The sequence below is a fragment of the Cephus cinctus genome, unplaced genomic scaffold (genome assembly GCF_000341935.2).
Source record: "Cephus cinctus unplaced genomic scaffold, Ccin1 Ccin1_scaffold0235, whole genome shotgun sequence".
Classification (NCBI taxonomy): Eukaryota; Metazoa; Arthropoda; class Insecta; order Hymenoptera; family Cephidae; genus Cephus; species Cephus cinctus.
The window spans coordinates 35,847-61,782 of NW_014332951.1; the positions used below are offsets into that span (position 1 = coordinate 35,847).

Here is a 25,936-nt window from a genome sequence, read left to right on the forward strand (position 1 = left end):
GGGGGGGGGGGGGGTTAATGTATCTGACGTTGCGATGGTCAAAGTGACTGGCATTCTTATTTTTATTATCCTTTTTACCGGTTTGGAATTCCAATATGACGTATAGAGTTTTCTCAAGTTGACTTGGACGTCTTGATGGTTCACACGTGTTTGGATGTGGTAGGGAGTAGAGGGGATTTTCGTACAGTTCCCAAGTGCGTAAACTGATAGAGATGGATGCATTTTTCTCCATGAATCTCAGCAGTTCTATCTTTCGACGATCCGAAACCTTGACGCACGGTATTAGCCATTCCAATTTTTGAATTAAAACTTTGCATTCTTCCGGAGCAGTTGCACAATGCCACTGACATAGCTCATTGCTCTCGTCAGTATCAACTCGTACTTAGCGTTAACAACGATATTGCGATAATCTTCGGCAAAGCCTAGTATCATACTCAGCGGTATGGGTATGTCAAAATAACTAGCTGGATCGATCAATTTCTCTCCTCCCGTCCAACCAGCATTGTCCATCAACGAGCGTTGACCAGGAGTTAGGAAAACATAACACTTCATGAGGCTCGTGAGACCAACATTCTTATTTCGATCCATCTGTCTACCATTTATTTCATAGCGAATCGCCTCTAAGAGATGGCAAATGCTGTTATTGGCCAGAACCGTGTTCGTGTTCGCTGTGAAACCATCTTCCTTGACGAGCTTGCCATATAGGTGCAGCGAACTTCTGTTAAGTAGTAATCACAAGTCTTGATGTTGAACGGAGATTCGAATCTCGTCACTGTTGTTGAACGTTGACGAGGCGTAAGGTTGATGCGCGTGCGTTTCATAGAGCTCTATAATAGATTTATCGAAGATGATAGGTGTACGAATGTTTAACGCTTCTTTTTCCATGGCAAAGTCGGTACGCAGCAGACAAAAGTAATGCAGCAGAGCGAGCTTTCCTCTTCCGACGGGTGTGACCTTGAGTACAAAATTTTTTAGAAATAACAAGTTTTGATATGTAAGCGCTTTGAGAGGCGGTCGATGACTGATTTCTTTTCGGCATATCGGTTTACTATTATAGCCACTGCTAATCTTTTTGTTATACACGATTCGCATTATCACATCGACTTAACGTGCAGTCTTATCGTTATGACTTCTCCTTGAAGGTTGAAGCTGCAGGGGATCTATCGTCTTGGTAGCGATCGGTAGATAAATGACGTGCGATGGCACCTCTATGACCTTGTATCCGGATGGCGCGACCGGAAGGAACTGTGTATGGTGTGTACTTTACGTTCGTTGATATAAGCACCCGCAGTGACGTTACATTCGACTCAAATAGTGTTCACCTTGAGAATGGCTACTGGTACGTCGTACGTGTGTAATTTATTCCAGAACGCGATAAGTGAAGCCCAGCAAGCGGTTTATGGAATCATTCGGTCGAAAGTCGGGATAACGGTTACACTTAATTTCGCAGCACAACGTACTATTCTTAAGCTTAATGTGAATGACGATAGTCTTATGCGTCAACGCGATTTGCACGTAGTTCTCGATATCCTCTATCTCGTAGCCACCAGTAGATATAATGTGCGACGTTACTCTCTTTTTCTATCCTAAAGCACTTCTCCCGAGTTGTCGCAAGAGTGAGTCCGCCCCGTACATCTTCTCTGTATCCAAAACGAGGCAAGACTGAGTTGGGCGTCAAGTATCACTGAGGATACCGCAAACGGGAAATCTCGCCGACAAAAGAAAAGAGAAGAATAACGAACCCCGGAAACTGAACTAAGTCTAACTAAAACTAAATCGATAACTCGGAAACATCTCAATCTATATATAAGGGCTTAAATATTAATCTCAAACTACTACCTCCAAGAGAGACACCACCAGGCAAGAATCCTCGCGGTAGTTGCTCGGTATTAAGAAAAGCTCTATTCTAAAGCGATACTCTTACATCTAAGCGCTAACGGGAATCCGAATCTCAAAAGGCGAAGTTAATTGGTGTGACTCACGGCAGTAGAACTATATCGTATGCTCGATTCTAAAACCAGCTCGGCTGAGAGAGCGTCATGGCATTCCGAACCAGGATAGGAAGGCTAGGAGCAGGAAACGAAAAATACTGAACATTAAGTGAACACATCGGAGCTGTATTTAAGCAAAATCATGCATTAAGTTATGCAAATCATTAAGTGAACAGTAAGCAGTAAAACAAGCTCAAGAAAGCCTAGTTGCGAAAACTAGACGCCACAATATGCAACATAAGATCTTACGACTACGTTTACAGAGAAGAGAAACTTTTGAGAAGCTATATAAATAAAAAAAACCTTACGCTTAAGCGCGACTTACAAAATGGGCGGACTAGACCGCAAGAGCGGTAGGAACTCCTGTATGAAAGATTTTACAATAAATGACCTTCTCTTAAGAACTGGCAAACAAAACCCAACAAATGATCGATATTTCCTAAAACTAGTTCTTGACGGGAGCGGAAGAAATTTCTGAAAATTCCTCCAAACTACAATTTCTCTTAATCGTGGTAATTCGTCAAATACAAGGGACGATTAGAACTTAAAACTAGCAAGAACTAATAGCGATAGCGGGATGGAAGTCCGTGCGTTATGCTGAGCGCCTTCCGCAGAAATCACATTTTTCAATAAATTAAATTTCCATACACGGCTCGTAGAAATAGACAGGCATAACCAAGATATAAACCCGCAGGTCTCAAAAATTAAAATATAGTACCTAAGATATGAAACCGAATAGCTATAGTGGAAGTGGGACGGTCCCTGTTCCGCGACGCAAATTTACAAAGTCTGAGGAATATTCGAACACGACAATAGAAAGAATCAGATTACAAGAATTTGATAATAGAAATGGTCGGGGAAGGCAACATATTATGGGACAAAGAAAAGATCCGCAATAGAGTGTAATGATCGATATACCGTAGAGAAGACACCAAATAAAATAATGTACACGGTATAATATAGCAGGTGGAAATGGTTTAATAGCATTTTCTTATCGCAGATGAGCCTAACAGTTGTCCTCAGTGACCCTTCTCTACGATTGAGAAATGAGGTAGAATAAACTGGAAATTTCTACACTTGAAGCAAAAACTAATATCAATAGCACCGGTCACTCTGAAGAGGCCAGGGCGATCGGTTTGGCAAATGCCGCTTGGCAACAGATAGCCGGTACGTAGTCAAACTCATGCAGTCCGAAATTACGAGATCAATTAACATTCCAGGAATTACTAATTAATTCACCAGAAATTATCTAAAATCTGTTAGCCAGCGATAATAAAATATGATCCATGTAGCGAGATACAAAGAGGCAGTCACAATACAGAAAATCAGCAGTACACAAAAAATCACAAGCATAGAAAAGAGTAATAGTTTGACAGCAGGCAAAAATTATTGAAAGGCGAACTATAATTCCTTAAATGGTCGCAACGGCAGAACTGGAGAACGGAAAAGGACCAAACCGAGGAGATTGGGGTCAGAGAACGCTCTAGGTTCCGTTGTTTCCACGTGGCACGGTACAAAGAAAAATTCGAGAAATTCCAGAAACACTGACTCTACGAAATAATCATACAAAAGATCAATAAGCTAAAGTCTTAATATTCGAGATCGGAGTTTCAGCACTATCGTCTTTTTCTTACTTAACGTGAGCGGTAGGACATTCCCTCGTGATAAGCGGTCATTTAAGCCGACAAAACAGAAGGTTTCGTCGGGTATTGCTTCGAACACTATCAAAAATCAGAAATCAATAAAATGGTAATGAAAGGGCTTACCTCAAATAAATCCCACAAAACTCCGCATGATCGGTAATTAACGGTGGCTCGGCGGCCCTTCCTTTTCTCCGTTCGTTTCCTTCTTTACTTCAAATTCTAGTTTTTCTTTTTCGGTTCCTCTTTACTTCATTTGCTCTCTTTCCTAGGTTTTAACTTCCTACTTACGCCCTAGCGATAAGACGCTCCAAACAATAATGGAGTCATTGTCCTGCGGAATTCCTCGAGAGCTCCAGGCATCCCTTCTCCAAAAATCTAAATTTCCTCATTCCGACTCTTGACGAATTTTTCCGAATCAATCAATATGTTGATGGCGGCGATCGATAGCGAGACGACGAACCCGAAAATCGCCGAGTCCTTCCAAAGAAGCCTGAGACTGGACGGAGCGGGCCGAAGACCTGCAAACTCCAACTCTCGGTCGACGGCCGAAGGGTGAGAAGTCCCGTCTAGGGTACTCCGTGTGCTCCTTCGCTTCTCTTCGTGGAAGGTATTGCAGAAGATCTTTCAAGAGTTCGTCTCGAATGGGTAGTAAAATATCCCAAATCTCAAAGTATAGACAAAGGACGATAGGCGATGCATACAGACAAAACGGCTTCTAGAATTCACATGATCAAGTGTCGTACGGCTATGAATTATTGTGTAGAGCGTCGGCGAGTGCAATTATTTCTTAATAAGTCGCATTACCCCGCTTTGTGGCGTTATGCTCTAAAATGACGTCACAAGTGATAACTTCACTCCCTACATACAGCTTATTGTGATCAGTGTCTACGTTGGGAATCGAATTGAAGATCAACAGTTCGATGAGTTTCAGAGCACAATTTTTGTAAGGGAAAAGCTCCATAGGAGGAAAGCATTGGGCTTCAAATATGGAGGAGGTACCTAATAAAGTTAACGTGAATGAATCCTCCATTTACATCGTAATACATGAGATATAATTGCTCTACATTTGGATTGAAATCTAATCCCATATATCTATTTTTAGCCTTGGCATACATATCTGTTAGAGCACTGGGCTACACCCCCACGAATACCTCTTTCAATAAACAACATTTCTATGTCAGTTAACAGCTTAAGTTCAATTTCGGTCCACTTGAGCATAGCATTAAAAGCAAGTCTAGGTGCGGTGCAATAGTGCAAAGGATGTAGCTTGTATATAGAGAAACAGCTGCTTCCAAAACTACCAAAAATATCAGATAAGAGAACATCAATTTTTAAATATAGATCAGAATATTCACCTACGGTTTTAATACCAAAAGTGTGATAAACGTTAGATGCATGTAGATAATTACTCTCTGAAATTTCGTCAAATTATTCAATTTCTAAAAAAACATTTCGTTCGAAAACAACTGCGTCTCACCAAGTTTTTCGCAACTGTCGAAATAGTCGAATGGAAAAACACCTTTCCCGTTAACAGTTCAAACTCCTCTGCACTATTATAGTGTTTATGTAACTCATGCATGAGAAGTGCAACTTCTCGTGCCTCCAAAGTGTGGCGGAAGTGACGATTTATAACTAAGGATACAATAAAAATTCTGCACATGCGCATATCAGCCCAAATTTCACTTCTCGTACGCACTTCTCACACTGTGTAGGTTTTTGTTCTCGCATGCTCTAACCACACCCCTTCACTTTGGAGTCACGAAAAGTAACACTTCTCATGCATTTGTTACAGAAAATATTATGCGATACTGGTGCAATAAAGCGAACATTATATGCAGATCGTGAAGATTGTCACAATCGCCGCACTCGTACCACAAGTAGCACTCGCCTTCGGTTTCTGCCATTGTGTTACTCGTGTGCGGCTCGTGCGAGTAACTTCACAGCCTGCCTATAAAGTTCGCTTTCTCGCACTCGTATCGCAAAGTACTATTACGTGTAATTCTTTTCTTATAATCATTTATATAGGATAATCGTTTTTCAATACTGCTTGGCATGAATCTGAATGAATCGATGAATCTAAAACTTATAAATGTAAATGATATGTAACTTTCTTTGTTTACCGGTAAAAGATTTGTAGACCCTCAAATGATGTAGCTAGAGCTCTAATCAAAAAGTGTGACCCATAACCACATAGATTATGAAATACAATGAGAATAGTATGTGAGTTTCTATAATTCAAATTACACTATTGATGAGCAGCACAGCGGTACTTGTCTGTAAAGTGGCAATGATCACGATGCTTAACTTCTTGGTACTGTGAATGGTTTCTTACATTTTGTGACGACACTTTTTATGATGACGCAGAAATAAATGGCACCAACAGAAATAATTATTAAACTATTAAATTACTGGGGTCCTGGGGCTAGGAAACAATAACTAATATCTGATATTCATAATAACACCAAGACAATACAAAAGGGGATTCTAATAATCAAGAGACTCGGTCGAGTCTCGCGCCAAGTACAGGCAACCGGCTGTACAGGGCACAGCTCGCAGAAACTCTTTACTTGAGTCAACTCTTATACCTGTATTTGGAACGAAATATCTTATTAACCGCTATACGTGAGAAAAAGTTATTGATACATTCACTATAGGAATTGAGGGTTCTAAATTGATTGCCACCACGTTCATTACGATTAGTGTACGAGATCAGCGCGTACTGAGATGGCGAGCGAGATGATTTTATTTCAGTTCCGTCATCGTCGTCATTGTCGTCGTCTTCGCACATCCATCTACTTTTTTACACGACATATGGCGCTGACTGCTTTGCCTTCTTTACCTATTTGTACTCTGGATGGTGTTGGTAATTTACGAATACCCAACACAATCAAACACACTTTGTACGTGAAACTACCGTTCACACCGAATTTCCAGTTAATATAAGGCTGCTTTCACAATAGTATAGAATTATTAAAACTTTCATGTGGAGCGCGTGTGTATTCGTGTACGTATGTGTGTGCGTGGACATAGTTCCTCGTATTTTAGGTGACAGTTTTTAGAGATATTGGATTTCCAGATGTTCCTCTTCGTAGTTTCCTGTGTCCAGGTGTTGAATGTGGAAGTCCAGAGTGTTCAGGCATTCCGCTCTATAGTTTTCTATATCTAGGTGTCGGGCGTGAAAGTCCAGGGTGTCCAGATGTTCCGCTCCGTAGTTTCTTGTATCTAGATACTGGATGTAGAAGTCCAGCGTGTTCAGGTATTCCGCTCTGTAGTTTTCAGCATCTAGGTGTCAGACGTGGAAGTTCAGGGTGTCCAGGTATTCCTCTCCGTAGTTTCCTGTGTCCAGGTATTGGATGTCGAAGTCTAGCGTGTCCAGGTGTTCCGCTCCGTAGTTTCTTGTATCTAGATGTCGGACGTAGAAGTCTAGAGTCTCCAGAAAAGTGTGCAACGAGCGACGCTTTGGCGCTTCGCTCAAACTATAGTACCCTCTCTGTTGTTTGCACGGCTTGAGGTACGTAAATAATCCAGCACACTCTCCTCTCTTACGTTTACCACACGGCTTCAACAAGCTGGACACCATTAACGATGCTTATATGCACTGAAGATTACATTTTCATTAGAAATTTGTATATATCTTTATGCATTTCTAAAAAAAAAAGGACTTACAAATTATATTTATATGCCATTAAACATTTTCGACGACGTAATATATTTTTCTGATTAGCGACATCATAATGCATACATCTGTGAAAATATAGATTTCAGCGCTTAGAGCTTCTATGTCCCGTTGAACAACAAAAACTTGTGACATCCCCCAAAAAACACTTACGTGTAAAAAACTACGCCAAGTACAGGAGTGCTGTGTATTCCTCTAATAAAAAGTATTGATATCAGATTATTGAGGCCAAGTATATAAGTCACTACATGTTTGCCTATTATATGATCTAGCACTGGCCCATCATTTTATTTGTATTTTCAAAATTTCTTATAACGGTTTCACTACTCTTTTATATTACTACTGCTTCCCGTAGTTGATTATGATTTAATGGTCATTTAATAATTAATAAAACTTTAGGTGATTCCTTATCGAGTACTACTTCGCGGGTTCGTGCATTTCTTGACATAAATTTGTGTTCATTATGCCAGTCATCAAACTCAAAACCAATGTCAACTTTCTATATACAGCTTATTACACGAGTTATTATTAATAAGCTGTATATAGAAAGTTGACATTGGTTTTGAGTTTGATGACTGGCATAATGAACACAAATTTATGTCAAGAAATGCACGAACCCGCGAAGTAGTACTCGATAAGGAATCACCTAAAGTTTTATTAATTATTAAATGACCATTAAATCATAATCAACTACGGGAAGCAGTAGTAATATAAAAGAGTAGTGAAACCGTTATAAGAAATTTTGAAAATACAAATAAAATGATGGGCCAGTGCTAGATCATATAATAGGCAAACATGTAGTGACTTATATACTTGGCCTCAATAATCTGATATCAATACTTTTTATTAGAGGAATTCACAGCACTCCTGTACTTGGCGTAGTTTTTTACACGTAAGTGTTTTTTGGGAATCAAATAGACTAGAGGCTTCGTTTAACAGCATGGAACCTGCATACGGACCCAATTTATTGATAACTAGAAAAGTCAAATGATTATAAGAATAATAATATAATGTTTAAGAATAGAATGCGATAAGGAACAACGGTTGCATAATATAAACGCGAATGGGAACAACGGTTCCTCAACAACTTAGAAGATGTAAACAATAATAAAATAGAACAACAGTTCTGTAAGAAATACAACAGATTGCATTTTCGAACAATTAATCACTTAGGAACCAACGGTTCCGTAAAATTCAGATAAAGAGGAATGACGACTCCTTACGTGACTCGAATAATAATAATTAAAAGGAATAATTGTATCGGAATCCTCTATCATAAATACCCTAAAGTATTATTTTGAACTCCAAACGTTTCTGGAAACAACACGCGTTTTATGTAATGCACGTGCAAGGGTTTAAATACAGCAATATTTACTAAATCAGCTAGCAAGCGGCCTATTGCCCGACTCGTCAACTTCACAATATTTATAAGTTCGAACTTCGTAACAATAACTGTACTTGACCTCCTGTGAAGACACTTAGCACACAGATCCCGCATATTCCCCGCTGGGAATCCAGATCTTTCGAGTGTCGTTAAACATGCGCAGTCTATCCCGTCAATCATAACGATGCCGGAATCAGTTTCAGAGACCCATTTAACTACTGAAAAAGCAGTCAGTAAATACGCAATCCCCTAGCTGCCTTCCCACTATCTACGAATTTATCGTCAAGAAAATGTACCACTGCGAGGCCCTTACATTACTCAACACACGACCGAAACGATTACACGTAACGTGAACTGAACTGGAAAGTTTTACATGCAACTTCTTTAGACATGCTTCACTAATTACCAACAAAAACTAGAAACGAACCTTTGATGCGAGATAACGGACCCTCGAGATTGCCATCGTATTAGCAAGCATTGGATCTCAACGATCGTAGAAGCGGATGGCGACGCGTGCTGTCTGGATAAAAAATCCAGCCGCTAAATCTATGATCCCGTTAATCTCGATCAATTATAAAATTTTTAAACTGGCTAGCGTCACTGCACCTTCATAGCACTATCCAATTCTTTTGGCTCCACAGTTCTTTCTCTCTCTCTTTCACACTTTTTTCTTTACTAAACTTTTAGGCACACACTCCGCACAATAGCTTAGCTACACAGCAAGTGACGCTACCAGAACGCTCACCTGCTAACGTGCCCTAGTGGTGCGGAGGAATATTATGCTTGGGCCCAATCAAATTTGCGCTATCCCCTACGGAACTCAATTCGCCCGCGATCTTTAATTCTTCTCTTCGATCCTAGAAAAATAGATCCTAGCATCTTTTCCTCTTCTGGGCGATTTCAGTGTCTTTTGGCGGGGCGGGAATCATATCCGCACTCTATTTCTCGTTGCGCGTCTCCAGGCCACCACTGCAACCCCCTGATGCATACAGGATCCTCCATAATCTCGCGGCGCCTACCTACACTGACGGTCCTGACTATGGCAGAGGGGCCCAGCGAATGCGTGAGCACCACAGACCCACTACCTTTCATAGTTTCAAATTTACAAGACAAAACAACGTTTACTTTCAGGTTTCCATCCTTTCGAAGCGAATTTTTCACTCTAGTTATGAATATCTTTCTTAAATCTTTCAAAAAATCTTTCAAGTCTTTGCGTTATAAATTTGTTATCATTACAGTCCTCGGCAAGAGGACCAAAAAAAAGTGATTTTCAAGAATAAAAAAAGTCAATTTGCCCTTTGTTTACGAGATACACGGCCGTAAAGAACCTAATGAATGCGGATTCTTTTGCTCTGCTCGCAAGCTCGTTCCACGATTAAGGATAAAATCACACTCCCTAAAAAAATAAAATAAATGAAAAACTAACTAACCTAACCTAACTAACTACCTAAAGAACCTAAAAGAACCTAAAAGAACCTAAAGAATCTAAAGAAACTAAAGAGCCTAAACTCACCCACCCACCCACTTTCACGCGCGCGACACACACACACGCACCGATAATTTCATTCACTCTTATTCAAAATAAAACAACCACTAAAGGGTTCGTATCTCCTAAACTAAGACGAAATTGACTTTTTTTTATTCTTGAAATTCACTTTATTTTGGTCCATAGATTAAGATCCAATAGTCAAATTAAGGGGCCACGGAAATCGTACTCTCCCCCCTCCATCAATCAATAAATTGGAAATAATCACCGTTGATGGTTCAGCTAATCCGTGAAGGCCCAGAACTCCATCCAGAAGACTTTCAAGTGGGCACTGCACTATAGCACAACATTGCACTTCCTAAACACACGCACAAAAACCGATATGATTTTCTGGATACTGCGGGAGCAACTCGAGAATCACACAAACGAGAACTTCCTATACCGCACAGGAAACACGGCTAGAAAAACTATCAACAGATAGCGCAGGATCGCGAACCATCTCGAGGGATCTTGCTCGGTGTCCCAAGACAGACTGCTTTCACACACCGATAATTTCTTTCACTGTATATTCAAAATAAAAGAACCGCTAAAGGGTTCGTATCTCCTAAACTAAGACGAAATTGACTTTTTTTATTCTTGAAAATCACTTTATTTTGGTCCATAGATTAAGATCCAATAGTCAAATTAACCCATTAAGTCCGGGCGGGACACATTTTCAAGTTTTTTTTCAGCGGCTTTATTCGATATGAAAACGGTCTATAAAAAAATCAACAAAAGGTAATTCTTATGTAAAATTGTCTCATCTTTCAATCTACGCTATTAGTTTTTTGAAAAAATGTGTATTAACAAAGTTATATTTGTTTATTTAACAAAAAACGTGGTTTTCGAAATGAGAAAAATTTTTCAATCAACATTTTCGAGTCGAAAACGCTCATAAAGGGAACCTTATTTATAGACTGTGACCCCGATATCCCCGTATACCAATTTTCATCAAAATTGGAGAATTTTCAAAATTGTTTGGCAGCCATCTTGGATCCGCCATCTTGAATTTTGAAAATCTGATACCAAATTCGTAATCAGCGACCGAAAAAACCCTTATATACCAATTTTCATAAAGATAGGAAAAAATTGTTAGTTACCAAAAAAATTAGCGGTATTATCGAAAAAAATTTTACTTAAAGCCGCCATATTGGGTGCCGCCATATTGAATTTGGAAAAACCTACCACTATACTTTGAAGTTTAGGGTCCGTGGACACTTTTAGTCTATAAATAAGGTTCCCTTTATGAGCGTTTTCGACTCGAAAATTTTGATTGAAAAATTTTTCTCATTTCGAAAACCACGTTTTTTGTTAAATAAACAAATATAACTTTGTTAATACACATTTTTTCAAAAAACTAATAGCGTAGATTGAAAGATGAGACAATTTTACATAAGAATTACCTTTTGTTGATTTTTTTATAGACCGTTTTCATATCGAATAAAGCCGCTGAAAAAAAACTTGAAAATGTGTCCCGCCCGGACTTAATGGGTTAAGGGGCTACGGAAATCGTACTTTCCCCCAGTCCTCACTCTTCCGAAGGCAGTTTCACTGGTACATAGTTGTTCGTAATAAGGAACTGAAGCCGGGTATCCGGAAGAGGTGGGAGAGAGACAGAGACAGGGACAGAGACAGAGACAGAGAGAGAGCGAGAGATTTAGATTTAGATTTAGATTTAGATTTAGATTTAGATTTATTTATGCCCGAGTCGAAGCTATGAGGCAAAACGATATAAATGGTGGGAATCCAGTTAACAAAGTTGTAGAAAGCAGTTAAAGATAGGAGCAATTAATATTATACGAAACTAAAATAGGAGTAGAAAGTGCCTATGTTGGCGAATGCAATTACAATAAATAAGTCTATAATTGAGCCTAGACTAACAATAAGCAGCTAGGGTGTTAGTCTTAAATGAGTATCTTAGAGCTAATACAAAACTTAAGCCTAGGACTACAGCTAGATGAATATGTCTAAATACACAAATTAATTAAGAAGCAGTGAAATGACAGCTGGCATTAATAGTAGCATAATAATAAGACTAGACCTAGGAATTAATTATAATAGTAATAATGTCCAAATATAAAGATTAAATAAGATACAGTGACATGCAATCTAGCATTAAAAGTAGTACAATAGTAGAACTAAAACTATGAGTTAATTCTAAAAAGGCTAGTACTACGACTATAGTATGATTAGTAGTTCGAGGAATGTTGCTTACAAGGAAACCCCCCCAACCCGACCCCACCGATTTCAATAACTTTTTGATATGTTGTAGTACCCGACAAAATAAGAGACACGTATTTTTTTTTGTGTGCTGACATTCACTTTAAAGGGGTGAAAACGACCCCTGAAATTCACCCCCGAAAATCGTTTTTTCATCATATCTCGACTTCTAATTAATATTTTTTAATAAAACCAAGTGGAAAATATTTGTCATAAGAAGTCGAAGATATGAGGTTTGTTAATGACCCAAGGGGTTGCAACCCTTATTTTATATTTTGAAAAAACTATATTTTTTATGCTCTTTTTCTGCATAAAAACCGGGGTATGCGCTCAAAAAAATAAAGAAAAGCGTTTCCGTTAACTCCATCAAATATTTCAGTTGGGGTGTTTCAGGATTTTTCAAAGGGATAAAAACCACCCCTAAATTTTACCCCCGAAAATTGTTTTTTATCATATGTCAGTTCAAACTTTGGGCTCACAATGTTAATAAAGGTGGCACGTACCGAGAAAAAATTGCACGGATTTGTCAATACACACTTGATAATTTTAAAGCTGCTGTTGAAAGTGGTTTAATTATTCACGATCACGATATACGGAGATGGGCGTTACAAGCTCAAAAAGAAATTGGATCTGAAGATGTAAGATTTAAAGCTTCTAAAAATTGGTTAGCGAAATTCAAAAAGGCTCACAGAATAGTGTCTAGAAAAATAAATAAATTTATTACTAGGAAAACATTGGAAAATACTTTAGACCTCCAAATGATGGCTGATATGTTTGTTGCTGATGTGAAATCTTCTATACCATCAATTGCAATTGAAAATTTATATAATTCAGATCAGAGTGGGTTCCAATTAGAAATGCATTCTGGAAGAACATTAGCAGTTGAAGGAGAAAAGCAAGTGCAATGAAGTCTTTAGGTTTTAAGCACTTTTTTGAAGATAATCATTATTGTCAACACTTTGAAGAATAAAATACTGTGACTTACAATTAATTATAAAAATGCAGTAAAATACAAAGCTCAAGGGGGCTATGGAGGTCACGATAAGAATATCGGGAAAGAATTACTATCAGTAATGATTATTCCTTTTCAAGAGATAGGTAGTAAGAAAATATATATGATTTATAACTAAGGATACAATAAAAATTCTGCGCATGCGCATATCAGCCCAATTTTACTTCTCGCACTAGTGCTTTCTTCTCGCACGCACTTCTCGTACGCACTTCTCACACTGTGTAGCGTTTTGTTCTCGCATGCTGTCACCACACACCTTCACTTTGGAGTTACGAAAAGTAACACTTCTCATTCATTTGTTACAGAAAATATTATGTGATGCTGGTACAATAAAGCGAACATTACATGCAGATCGTGAAGTTTGTCACACTCGCCGCACTCGTACCACAAGCAGTACCAGAGAGAGCGAGAGAGAGCGAGAGAGACCGAGAGAGGGGGGAGTGAGCGAGGGTGAGAAGGGGAGAGAGGGGAGGGAGAGAGAGAGAGAGAGAGAGAGAGCGATGGCTATGAGCAGACTGAAGTCAGGCCAAGCCATGCATATTAGATGTCACGCGCTGAGAACAGTCACGCATTAACTGAAAACTCCAATATCCTATGATACTGTAGGAAATATTAAGATCTGTCGCAGTAGGTAAATCCGTAATTTGTCACCTACAAGTATTACGTAACTTGGTGTGGGCGATAAAAGCGTTACATGTATCTGCTATTTTCTCTCAGATCCCGTACTATGTCAGCACTAAATACTTCCTAATTTCATTTTATGATTAATGTTATTATTGCAAGACTGAAGCGTATTATGAATACGTCGATGAATTACCCTTTTCCTGTGGAAGGAGTGTTCAGGAAAAGAAGAGTCCATGAAAATATGATGGCAGCGTACGCTGGTAACTAGATAAAGGAACGGACATTGACGAGGAATCTGAGAACTGAAATAATAGTTATAACATTATCTTTGAATCCTACAGTAAAAGTTGTTAGATACAGGACGAATCGCTGATAGACACTTTTACATGTTCCATAAAAGATTCAGTACAGGTACGTATGGTAAAACTATGCAGTATTTAATTACATGTTTCACGGCAAATTACGCTCAGGTTTACGAAGGAAACACTCAGTCTGCTGCATAGATCCAAAACTGATATGAGATCGATCTTTCCCTACAGTGATTGTGGCTTGAAGCAATATTCTATAGAGGATCTGTGTCGCTCTATTTCCTTACTGCACAAATAATATCATACTCAGATTAATTTTGGGCCTTAATTTTTCATTCCTCGTTCCTAATTTCTCCGGTAGTTTTTCCGGTACTTTCTTCAACTTCTTTCGGTACTTTTTCTGGGATTTTTTCTGATACTTTTTCCGGTAATTTTTCCCGTATATTCTCCCACTCTTCCTTCTGCATATCTACCTGTACATTATTCTGTACGTCTTACTGGATCTGGAAGGAGCTCTTCGCTTCGTCCTTAAGGTACAAATGTCCTTCGTTCATATGAAAGGAGTCCTGGTGTTCTTCGAACTTAGTTTCTTCGTTACTTCTTGCGGGATTTTTTCCGATACTTTTTCCGGTACCTTCTCCGGAACTTTTTCCGACACTTTTTTCCGGGACTTTTTCCGGTACTTTGTCCGGTACTTCCGGGATTTATTCCGATACTTTATTCTGTATTTTTTTCGGGACTTTAACCGTTAATTTTTTCTGTACTTTTTCTAGGACTTTTACCGGTACTTTTTCCGGGACTTTTACCGATACTTTTATTGGTATTTTTTTTCTAGGACTTTTTCCACGATTTATTCTGGTACGCTTTTATCGTCTATACCAACTTACATAATACTTGTAGGTGACAGATTTCAGATTTACCTACTGCGACAGATCTTTATTATTTCCTACATTATCATAGGATATTGCAGTTTCAGTTAATGCGTGACTGTGCTCAGCGAGTGATATCGAATAGCCATGACTTTGCCTGGCTTGAGTCTGCCCATAGCCACCGAGAAACAAAAGCGAGGAAAGAAAACTCAGAGTTTGTAGATGTCTACGTTTTTGTTGATGCCTAGGTCAGATTGGTCAAGTTTGATCTGCTCCCATTTAAAAATTAAAAGCTTCTGGACAAAAGGAAGGTCATTTTCGTTATCAGTGAAGCCTCCCGAACACCGCCATACCCTTCGGGTCAGGTAGTTTCGGAACCTCCTGTATAAAAATGTTAGGGTTCTCCTGTAAATGCTTTGATATAAGAACTACCAATATTGCACACTTAAACTTACTACTTCCGTTGAAATTTACTTCGTATAGGAATGCATGCTATCGTAAAATTCCTGGAATTTGATACAACAAATGCGCAGATTGACCTACAATCTCACATGTGACCTCACATCTGTGTCTTAAATTAATAAGGTATGCGCTGAATGTATTTCATCGCTCCTTCGAATATTCGATACTCCAGTGAGTATGTGTGCGTGCGTGCGTGTGTGTCTACGCGCGCTCGTGTGTGTGTGTTTCTCGACTCCAGGAGGCCTATCACGGTTCTCTGATGAGTTTACTCTCTTTTCACTTTTTCATCTCACGTGATTTCGGTCACCCAATCACAGAACGGCTGAATGAAAATAGGAGATCCCTACGGCACTTCCGGTTAGTGATCACAGATTTTCACGACCTCACTGCTATTGACGCCATTATTCGAAGTAGCGTTGAGAGTGAAAAAAACAAATATGAACGTTACGGAAAGCAGAAGGGTATTTTATTGCACCATATGAAGGAGCATAGAGATTTTTAAAGAGGCCGTTTACGCTATAGCAGCGAGAATAATTCATTTTCCGGTATCATAAATAGATTTCAGGCATCCCGTAATCTTCTACGTATTCAACATTCTATTTTCATGATTTGGCATAAATAGTACCACCATTAAATTATCCATTTTATTCGTTAATTTCTCCGTTGCTCAAGTAATACTGCTACCATCTACGTACGCGTTATTTTCGAGGCAAGCTGCGTCGATTTCACCTTTTCACGTGAAATTTCGTGGCGAGTCTCGTCACGCGAGCAGTCTCGTATTTTCACGAAGTATGATTGATTGTAATTGGATGTGTCTCTCACATTTGTTATTTTCAACCAATCCGAAAACCGTGATAGATCCCCGGAATCGAACGCTTATAGGAACTTGTAGGTTTGGTATATTTTGTACAATTTCATAGAGCACCACGGTACCTGTAATCCTCTTGCCTCTCTGCTGTCGATTGAGAAAACGGTATCAAAGTGGGTTCTCAACAGCAGTCAGTTGTAGTCATCCTCATTTCTTTTTCAGCTTCGCTGTGAGTGATTCCAGGTGGTTCTTCCTATTCATCAGCCGCATAGTTATGTGTTTAGAGAATAAGAGATGTAAACTAACTAGCCTTATCGCTGCCAGTTTATTAATCGTGTCCATGAAGTATCTTGACGTGGTTGCAGTGATGTTTTTCGAGCGGTAAGAACGTCCCAGCAGAAAAGCAATAGATTAAAAATGGTAATTTTCAATGTTACAGCATAATGACAATACTATGATGTCTCACAATATCCATGATAAACATAGATTTGTAGCCATGAATAAATGTATACCGAAGCTAATTAAACAGTAACCTACAATAAAAAAACTAATTGTCTTAATTTGTTTTAAAATATTGCAGTTGAGGCACGATATGATCGATCAGAAAGAAGGAGAAACAGTCTTCGCAGTGAAAATACATTATGATAATATGGTAAGTAGATTTTCAAAACGTTATTATTCGTCAAGTATTTGAATTTCTGAAATCGTAAAGTATCTAATGCAGTACAGTCTCAATCGTTGCACTCTTTATCATCGCACTGGTACCTCTTAACGATACATGATACTTGTATCAATAGAACGAATCGGAAGTACCAAACCGAAACCCCTCTACCAATTAATAAATTGGGAGTCTTCACCGGAGCTGATGCAGCTAATCTGTGAAGGCCGAGAACTGTATCCAGACGACGCTCTAATGGACATGGCACTAGGGCACAGCACTACACCTCCGGAAAACACGCAGAAAGTCCATACAAATTCCTGGGTATTGCGAGAGCAATGCCAGAACTACATAGGCAAAAACCTTCTATACCGTATCGGAATCACAGCTAGAAAAGCTATCAACAGATATCACGGAAGCACGAGTCAGCTCGTGACACCTCAACCGGTACCCAAGACAGACTGCTGTGACAATAATCAAATTCGAGAACTAATCATTCTGATTGGTCGAGATCCTTATAGCCGATAACTCTTCTCCTTCCCCTCGAGTCGTCCCTTTAAACCAAATCGAGGGCATCACTTAGCGAATCGGTACGTATCAGCTGCAGATCCTCCATGGCTACTTCCCCAGGGTATCGAACGATAGCTGGGTACCAGGCTAGCTCAGATCAGGGGTTCCCTCCCCTGCCCTTAACCATATAAAAACCTTATATCCGCCCGCTCTACGGCCCTTTACCTCTTTCCAGCGGACCGCCAGTATTTCACCCGGGCTTCTGCCAGTCCATGGAGACGTCTTCGTCGGATACTCTCCTCTGCCGGGCAGCTCGGTACGTCGAGACTATTCCATCATGGCAGATTCGAGCATCTCGACCTTTACTAAATAATATCAAATCTTCTGAGAGCATTAGCGTAACTATACGAATTAACCCGAGAGCGTAGCTTCTGAACAAGGAGGCGACTCGAAGGGAACCAGAAAGCGAGAACGTTATTTGACCAGTAGCTGGAGTCGCCTTGGGACTGTTATCTCACTGCCTCTATGTTTACGGTACGATTCAATTACATATCTTGTATCGTGGCGTTACAGAGCTGGAGAGGATGTCCACCTAGGAATGACCGAAAAATAAATAAATAGGACTTATCAGGTCGGACAGTGGGTTTGGTGGGTTCCCGACTTGGCAGTCCGAAGGTGTCGGGGTCGATTCCCGACCAGAACTCCTAAATTTTCGGAAATTCCTAGCCCTCTAGTGCTCCCTAATGGCTCTGTGGATAAATTAATTATAGCGGGGACGAGCCGGGCACCCAGTTGAACTGAAATCTTTAATAGACTTACACTTGGCTTTGTATAACATTTTTTACTTTAAAGTATGATTTACACTGTAACCTAATTCTTGGTTTGATTCAACCTAGAATAGGGGTTAGTCGCAAAAGCATTGATCGTTACAGGGAGGGCAACCAAAAGAAGGGAACACGGAGCATGATGCAAAAGAATATTATTGATAATAAATACCAATACAAACGAAACAGAAAATAAAATAAATCAGAAGATAGTATGATTCGAAATACAATAACTCAAAATATAATAGAGTCTGGATACGCAATAATAGGCTAGACACGAAAACAATAACACTAGGGGACTATCTCGAGAGCAAGCAGTGTAGCAATTGCGGCTTTAAACGGGCCGGTGGTAAGGGGAGTCAAACGGGAAAGAAGGACTTACCGGCACTAGAAAATTTCTCGAAACAATAATTGGACGCCGGGTACTGTCACGGTGTAGCACCATCGAGTGAGCTATGAAGGTCCTCGAATGTTTACTTTACTCTACTCGATGGTTAGCTGAAAAGGGTGTAAAACACTATCGCAAATTCGCACGCAGCACAGCACTCGGCGTCGCGATAATGACAGAACCCCGGTCAAGAATTCAAAATTGTTATAACTCAAAATGCCGGTCTGCGTGGGGCATATCACATAAGGGATCTACTAAATACAAAAGGGCGCGAAACGAGAGGATATGGAAAACGGGAAAAACAGGAACTCAATCAGAATACAAATGTACTCACTCAAAATCCGCAGCATACACAATATCCAGAAGAAGTGAACTCTTCTCACTCACTCTGAAGCTTTCGCGACAATATCCTGGCTCGATGTGAAGAAATCTTCGGGGTTTCCGGTTCTCGTCATTTCTCTTGATGGGCCTCCAGGGCCTCGGGGATTGGCTGGACCACTGGATTGAGAAGGCTACGCGCTTCGGCATTGGTCCGCAATTTGGGCATGGCTAGGCTCTAGTGCCTCTGCTGGTCACGGTCCTGACAGGCCTCGCTGATTAGAAGTATGATGCTGGACTCTCGCCGGCACACTGGTATTATAGTCTACGCGCCGGACAATATGGCGACCTCCATAGCCTGTCAAAATCCTCCCGGGTGCATCTGCGAAGTTGGAGGGAGGGGCTCCATCACTGTAACATAGGCCTCGTGACTACTCCTGTGATACTGCACCGGGGGCTGCAACCATTTCTGTTCGAGGTGGCCGACTGACTATTGTGCCTCAATTTCGCTTCGTGGTCTCAATAAGCTGTTCCACCTGCTCATAGCATCCCCACATTCCGCTGTCTAGGAAACGTAGCCACTCTCTCTCGTTTGTCACATCTCTGGTGGTGTCACGATCCGACTCGATGATCGTTGATTAACAAATTTATATTTTTGGTGGGCTCCAGGAAATATTGGTGGGTTTCTTCAGCAAAGAAACCGTCATACAGGTTGTGCAAAGAATACATGTATTTCACAAGAGATGTGTCGTGTACAATGTCCAGACTGTTGTGAATCCAAATGTTGGATTTACCAGTTTGACCATCGGAATGGATATTCGGGAGTCGGGTACTTTGGGATTCGTTGCCCGAGTAAAAAGTTGGAACTTAATTCTCGAAGCAAGTAAAAGATTTATTGAACACAAAATGATTACGTTAGAATACACTATTAGAAATGAAAGCGTTAACGTGATGAGCACGAAGGTCACGAGGCCGAGGTTAGTGCTTTGATTAAATTACCATAGTAACACTTCACTCGTAGATTTCCTACTTCGTCTGACGTGCCGACAGGCCGACCGCTTTATATATCTTATTTATGATATTTTTCAGAGACGCAATAACCAAAGGATTGTTTTCTATATTTCGTCGTAGTATCGACAATGCGTCTCCTTTGTTTCCATAGTATTTAGCGGATGGAATGGGCCACGTCGCAGCGTAACCATTCCGCCGCTTATGACGTAGGCGCGTTACCTAATTTATATTATGCTTTACAACAAGACAACTACTACTTAACATAGAGAAGGTTCGTCTTTTTATACGAAGAGGAGTGGTGTAAGGTAGGGTTTGAAAAACGGGAAAACCTAGTTTGGGAGTAACGGCATTCCAAAATGGAAATCGGCAAAGGTATGGGTTTTTAAGGGTTTTAGCATTAAAAAGTATGACGTCCGAAGTATTAGAAGCAAAGGGCGGAGTTTTATGAAGGGTGGGGATTAACAGCTGTTAGAAAAATGGAGAACTATGAGAAACGGTACACGGAATGTGACAATGGTCTAATCTAATTAATGTAACGCCCCACATTCTCTTTCTAGTGATTATATTATATCTTTTAATATAAATAATTAACAAAAATACTAAACTCGATATTTTTGTTTGATTGCAGAAAAGGGTGATAATAAGGAAGCACAATTACTTCTATAAATCAATTGAAAGAACACCCTTCTCTTTGGGGTTGGCATTGCCGGAAGGCTACGGCATGTATGAGCTACTTGCCGAACAAGAAATAAAACACTCCATAATAAATGGTAAATATGAAAATAAATACATTATTTTAACTTACTGTTCTATGTCATATAACAATTTGGTGGCAGTCTTACTCTAAAACAATATGGTAATCAGTAGATGATTGGATAGTAAAGGAGACCTATTCCAAAATCCTGAGAAACGTTTTTATACCTTATAAGAAAATAAAATGTAATAAACGGGACTGAATGAAATAGTAGAAAAATTCATGAGGTGCATGAGTGAGCAATCATTAGAGTTGAAGTGGTTCCCAACTGACGCATGGTAAACGTTGACATACGTTCTTGGAGAAACTGCATTGCAGTATGATACTCCCTAACAGATTGCTGCATAGAGAATTAATGACCCAGTAAAGAAACTGCATAGAGATTACACTTGAAAAGATTTATGTCTCTCAAGTATAAATATGGCTATGATAGCCGTGAAATATGGTTTACATAGTGACCGGTATATTGTATAGGTGCAGTAGACATTTTTTAAAGGTTACACGGCGAAGGGGGAGGGGAATTTTGTTGTAGGGAAAAGGCTTTTAATGTTCCGTATAATACTATTCCATAGAACAATTAAAAAATGTTATTCAATTCATTTATGTATCAATTCATCACAAAGTAAAATATATAACTAACAGATGTATTTTAATCATTTTATTATGAGAAGTAACCTTATCACTAAATTTACGACGAAAAAAAGAACAGCATTTAACACATTTTATAAGCACAAATGAACATTATTAATGTGTTTCATAGAATCCTTAATACTTGATCTGTAAAAATGTGTAATTTCTTTTATATTATTATTAAATAATTTAAGCGATAATATAAAAATTTTTTCCAAAGCCTTGTACATTTAATGTGGCGCAGACCAGCACCGACGATCCCATCGTATAGTACGTTGTATTTGATTATTATAAAAGGTAATAAGAGTTGTTTTCTCAATTGAATCATTAGTTTGTTATAGCGAGAAGTTACTTTTTTTTATGATATTCTATTCCTCCGCAAACTTAGTCTAATAAGTGATACATACTGCAACAAAAATGTTACTGCAGACTCCTCCCCGCCACCTGGCTGGAGGGTAGCAACCACTCGCCTCGAGCATTGCGTATTGCGTATATTGCTGTTCATTACCTATATTTAGTGTTTTATTATCATTGTTAGTAACGTAAGACCCTTGCCTTTTATCCCTCCCTCCCCACTCTCACTCGCTTGAGGCATTGGCTCGGATACATCGAGGACCATCACCGAGGATGAACAGCCATCTTCAAGAGAAGGACCGAGAGAGTGGCTACGTTACTTAGGCATAGAAATGCAGGGAAGGCATGAGCAGGAGGCCCAACAGCTGATCGAGACCATGTGGAGATGATACCCGCCAGCCAGCCACCCTCACCATGTGAATGCAACCGCCGTGCAGTCCCGTCACATGGACAGTAAAGAAGCCCGTGTGATAGCGGTGGAGCCTTTTTGTTCCAACTCCACGGACGTGCCCGGGAGGAGTTTGACAAGCTATAGAGGCCGCTATATTGCCTGGCGCGCAAGCAGCCAACCAGCGTGGCGGCGAAGTCAACCCTGTGCCACCCTGGAGCGAGATTCTGAAAGGCCAGCCAGCATCGTATCAACGGAAGGCGCCAGAGCCCTGCCATACCCAAATTGCGGACCAATAACGAAGCACATAGCCCTTTCAGCCCAGTGGTTCGACCAATTTTCGAGGCCCTGGAGACCAACGAGGACAAGAAACCGTGAAGAACTCTTCACCTCGAGCCAGGCTTTTCGAGTAAAACGTTGCGATTTTGAGTGAGTGCGAGAGAAAGGAGTTTTGAGTGCAATTATTGGATTACTGTGTGTTGCGGATTGCTGACCCTGAGAAAATATCATCCCAGTACGTCACAATACATATATTAATTTGGTTAACTTCATTCTATTCTCAGTTGTTAATTCAATTAAATATTTTGCCGAATCAATTATAAATCCGAGGTACCTACACCGAGTTGAAAGCGTTAATTTACTTTTCGTGTAATTCGAAAGAAAACCTGATGATGTTGGTAGTTTTATCGTTTCTTCAACATTTTTACTATAATACATTTATCAAAACTCTCCTCAATACACGTTATATCTACTAAATAAATTACGGATGACAGTTCTCTAGCTCTTAGACATTGAATAATCGGTTTCATTACCTTGGTGAAAATATATGGACTTGTGCATAGATCAAAAGGTAAAACGCTAAATTGAAAGAGTTTTCCATTAAAAGAAAATCGTTAGTATTTTCGACTTTGTTCGTGGATGGGTATTAAAAGGTACGCGTCCTGTAAATCCAATGTCTCTATACAATTCCCCTCGCCACGATCCTCCGTCGTCGTAGACATTCTCTCGCAGGCTTTCGTCGGCGACAACCCCATCTCTTAGGCCTCTTCGCCCACCGCTGGCGGGTATATAAACCTCGACGTTTTACGAATCGGGCATTCCTTCATCTGAGCTAGCTAGCTTACCTTTAGCAAAGCAACGAGCAAACCATCTCGGGCAAGCGGGCAAACCGTCTCATTTGACCATAATTTATAAAGGTACTTCAACTCTCGTAATCGAGTAAATCGTCTCGAGCAAGAAGCAAACCGTCTCTTCTGCCAGATAGAATCAATCTCTGCAATTCAGTCGAGCCGTCACTTTGACAAGTTCAATCATTGTGATCCTTCCACTATACATGCCACCCTAGCTTTAGTTAAAGACCCGCACAACTGACTACTCTGCGAATGAGACTTTTCTCACCTCTCCGAGATAGTGACGTTATTTTGGAAAAGACCACGTCTAGCGGTGATCAGGACTTCCGTAGTGGAAGACTGCTCAGCAGCACGACGCTTATATTTTAACAAGTCAACTCTGTAATAAATTTTGCCAGTTAGAGGCTCCTTTTAGAGACGATTCCCTTCTAATTTATACAATCACAAGAAGAGTAAATATAGGATCACACGAGGATAGCACCTATTATTCCCGTTCCCGACAAACGTATCGTGTAGATAAACCGCGTCTAATCATCGTATTGATACTATTTACTTTCCGATTACTAATCTTCATTATACGCCATTTATAATAACTGTTACCTTCCGCTTACGCTCATTTCTATTCTTCATTTACTAACATCCAGCATTCTCTAGGCTGGACCTGCACTAACTCTTCCTGTATTCCGTTGTAGGACAATATACTTTTCATAACACGTCTGTCGAAAGTTTGATTTTTAACGACTCCGAAAAGTCGCAAAAGCAGTCGGTTTTCGAGTTCGGCTCGGTTCAAATAGGATCGGCTTGGTTCGGCTTTGTCCGACTTGCTTCGGCTCACTTTCAACACTAATGTTGAAAGTAATTGCTCCGTTCGGCTCGGTTCGGCTAGGTTCGGCACACTTTTGAAACAAGTGTTGAAAGTGATTAGTTTACTAGAGTATATTTGTGATATAGATCTAGTAATATAGTTCAATTCTAGGGGCCGTGGCTCGCGACCTCAAGGGTATAAAAAGTCGCGAAATCGGGGTAATTTCAGTCAGTCTTGCCCCGACTGACCGACCAGTGACTGGTGAATTGCAAAAGTGGTCTAACGACCTCGCTTCAGCCTCCTAGTCTCCCCGCAGTAACCTAGGTTCCGCTGCGAGGGACCCTGGTAAGGACTTTCGGCCGGTCTTAATAGATGCTCGGTTCTTAGCCCGTGCATGACTAAACCTCGTAGCAGTCGTCGAAGACGGAAGGCAAACGCTGCCCGACGCCGAGGAGCAGTCGCCAGGTCTTACGGATGGAAGGCCTTGAACATAGCGCCAGTTGAATCCATCTGGAGGACTCGCCGTCCGGACCCGCATCCTGCCGGGAAGCCCATCTTTGCCCCGGTCTGCGAGTTCACCGACACGCGGCCGTTTTGGCGGTACCACCGTCCGGCCGTCCAGAGGACACCAATTCCGGCGGTCGTCAGCCCACTACCTCCCACACCGGAAACTCCGGGACGTAAAAACCGACGTTCAACCGCTACCTTCGACCCCCAGAAGACCAGACGCGAAGGGAGAAATTCGAAGGCGTTCCGAACGCGTAAAACGGCGGTTAACAGAACTGTTCGACACTCCGTAACATTGTTATGCAATAAAAAAAAGGCTGGACATCCTCAGAATTGTTCTTATCTAAATCGTCCATATAATTGAGCGTTAACAGTCCGTGCAAGTTCACATACGAAATTTTTAACCAACAGTGATCCAAACTGACACCTCTTTGCCACTCGTGCAGTAGAAGTTATAAAATTTCTTACCGCTCGTGTAAGTTAATGATATGTCTAACATGTTTTGCCGCCCTTCCAACGCGTTAGCTGACTAATATTCTCATTTTTACAACGCTGAACTTTCTATAAGAAAAGAACAAGAAAAACTACTTACAGCTTCTTCAACTTCTCGGTCAAGAAAACTAGTACCGAAGCCACTATCATCCTTTGCAGAGACTGATTCAGACGTTTGAGCCTCTGAAGGATCTTTATTAGATAAAACATTTTCTTTATTTGAATTCACCTCTAACCAATTAGTATCCGACACAATATGGCCGCTCTCTCTCTATCTGTTCCTGATGAAGTATCTTGCTAGGACTGGTCTTTGTCTCACTTGTTCCAACTGTTTCAAATTCCTTTCAAATTTTTTTCGAGTTTTTGTATAATCGCTTTATTCGTTTCTCTTTGCCCTTACTTTCCCGCGATCTTTTACCCATAATTAATTATCTGTTTCTATAAAACTACTTTTAATAACCAAGACCTGAAGTGCCTAGAGGGACTGTCTGGTGGACGAGGAGGTAGGAGGGAACGGAGGGCTTACTAGCGCTAAATATCTTCGGAAAAACGAGAGGAGCAGGGTATCTCAGTAAGAAAGATTCTCGAACGTAATGGCTTCTTAAAAAGTTATCTCGGATTTTACAATGATCTCAAAGGCGGCCG

The 25,936-nt window shown here is 40.3% G+C and overlaps 1 protein-coding gene across 10 annotated transcripts in view; it reads left to right on the top strand.

Moving 5' to 3' along the window:
- The window catches only part of LOC107265723 (voltage-dependent calcium channel subunit alpha-2/delta-4), a gene marked incomplete at its 5' end in the record, with an annotated part of 73,653 nt that overhangs the window by 13,339 nt on the left and 34,378 nt on the right, over window positions 1-25,936 (top strand). For all 10 annotated transcript variants that reach the window (XM_025082973.1, XM_025082974.1, XM_015735461.2 and 7 more), the window contains 2 exon segments: window positions 17,103-17,174; window positions 20,860-21,001. In XM_025082973.1, the coding sequence (XP_024938741.1) occupies window positions 17,103-17,174; window positions 20,860-21,001 (214 nt within the window).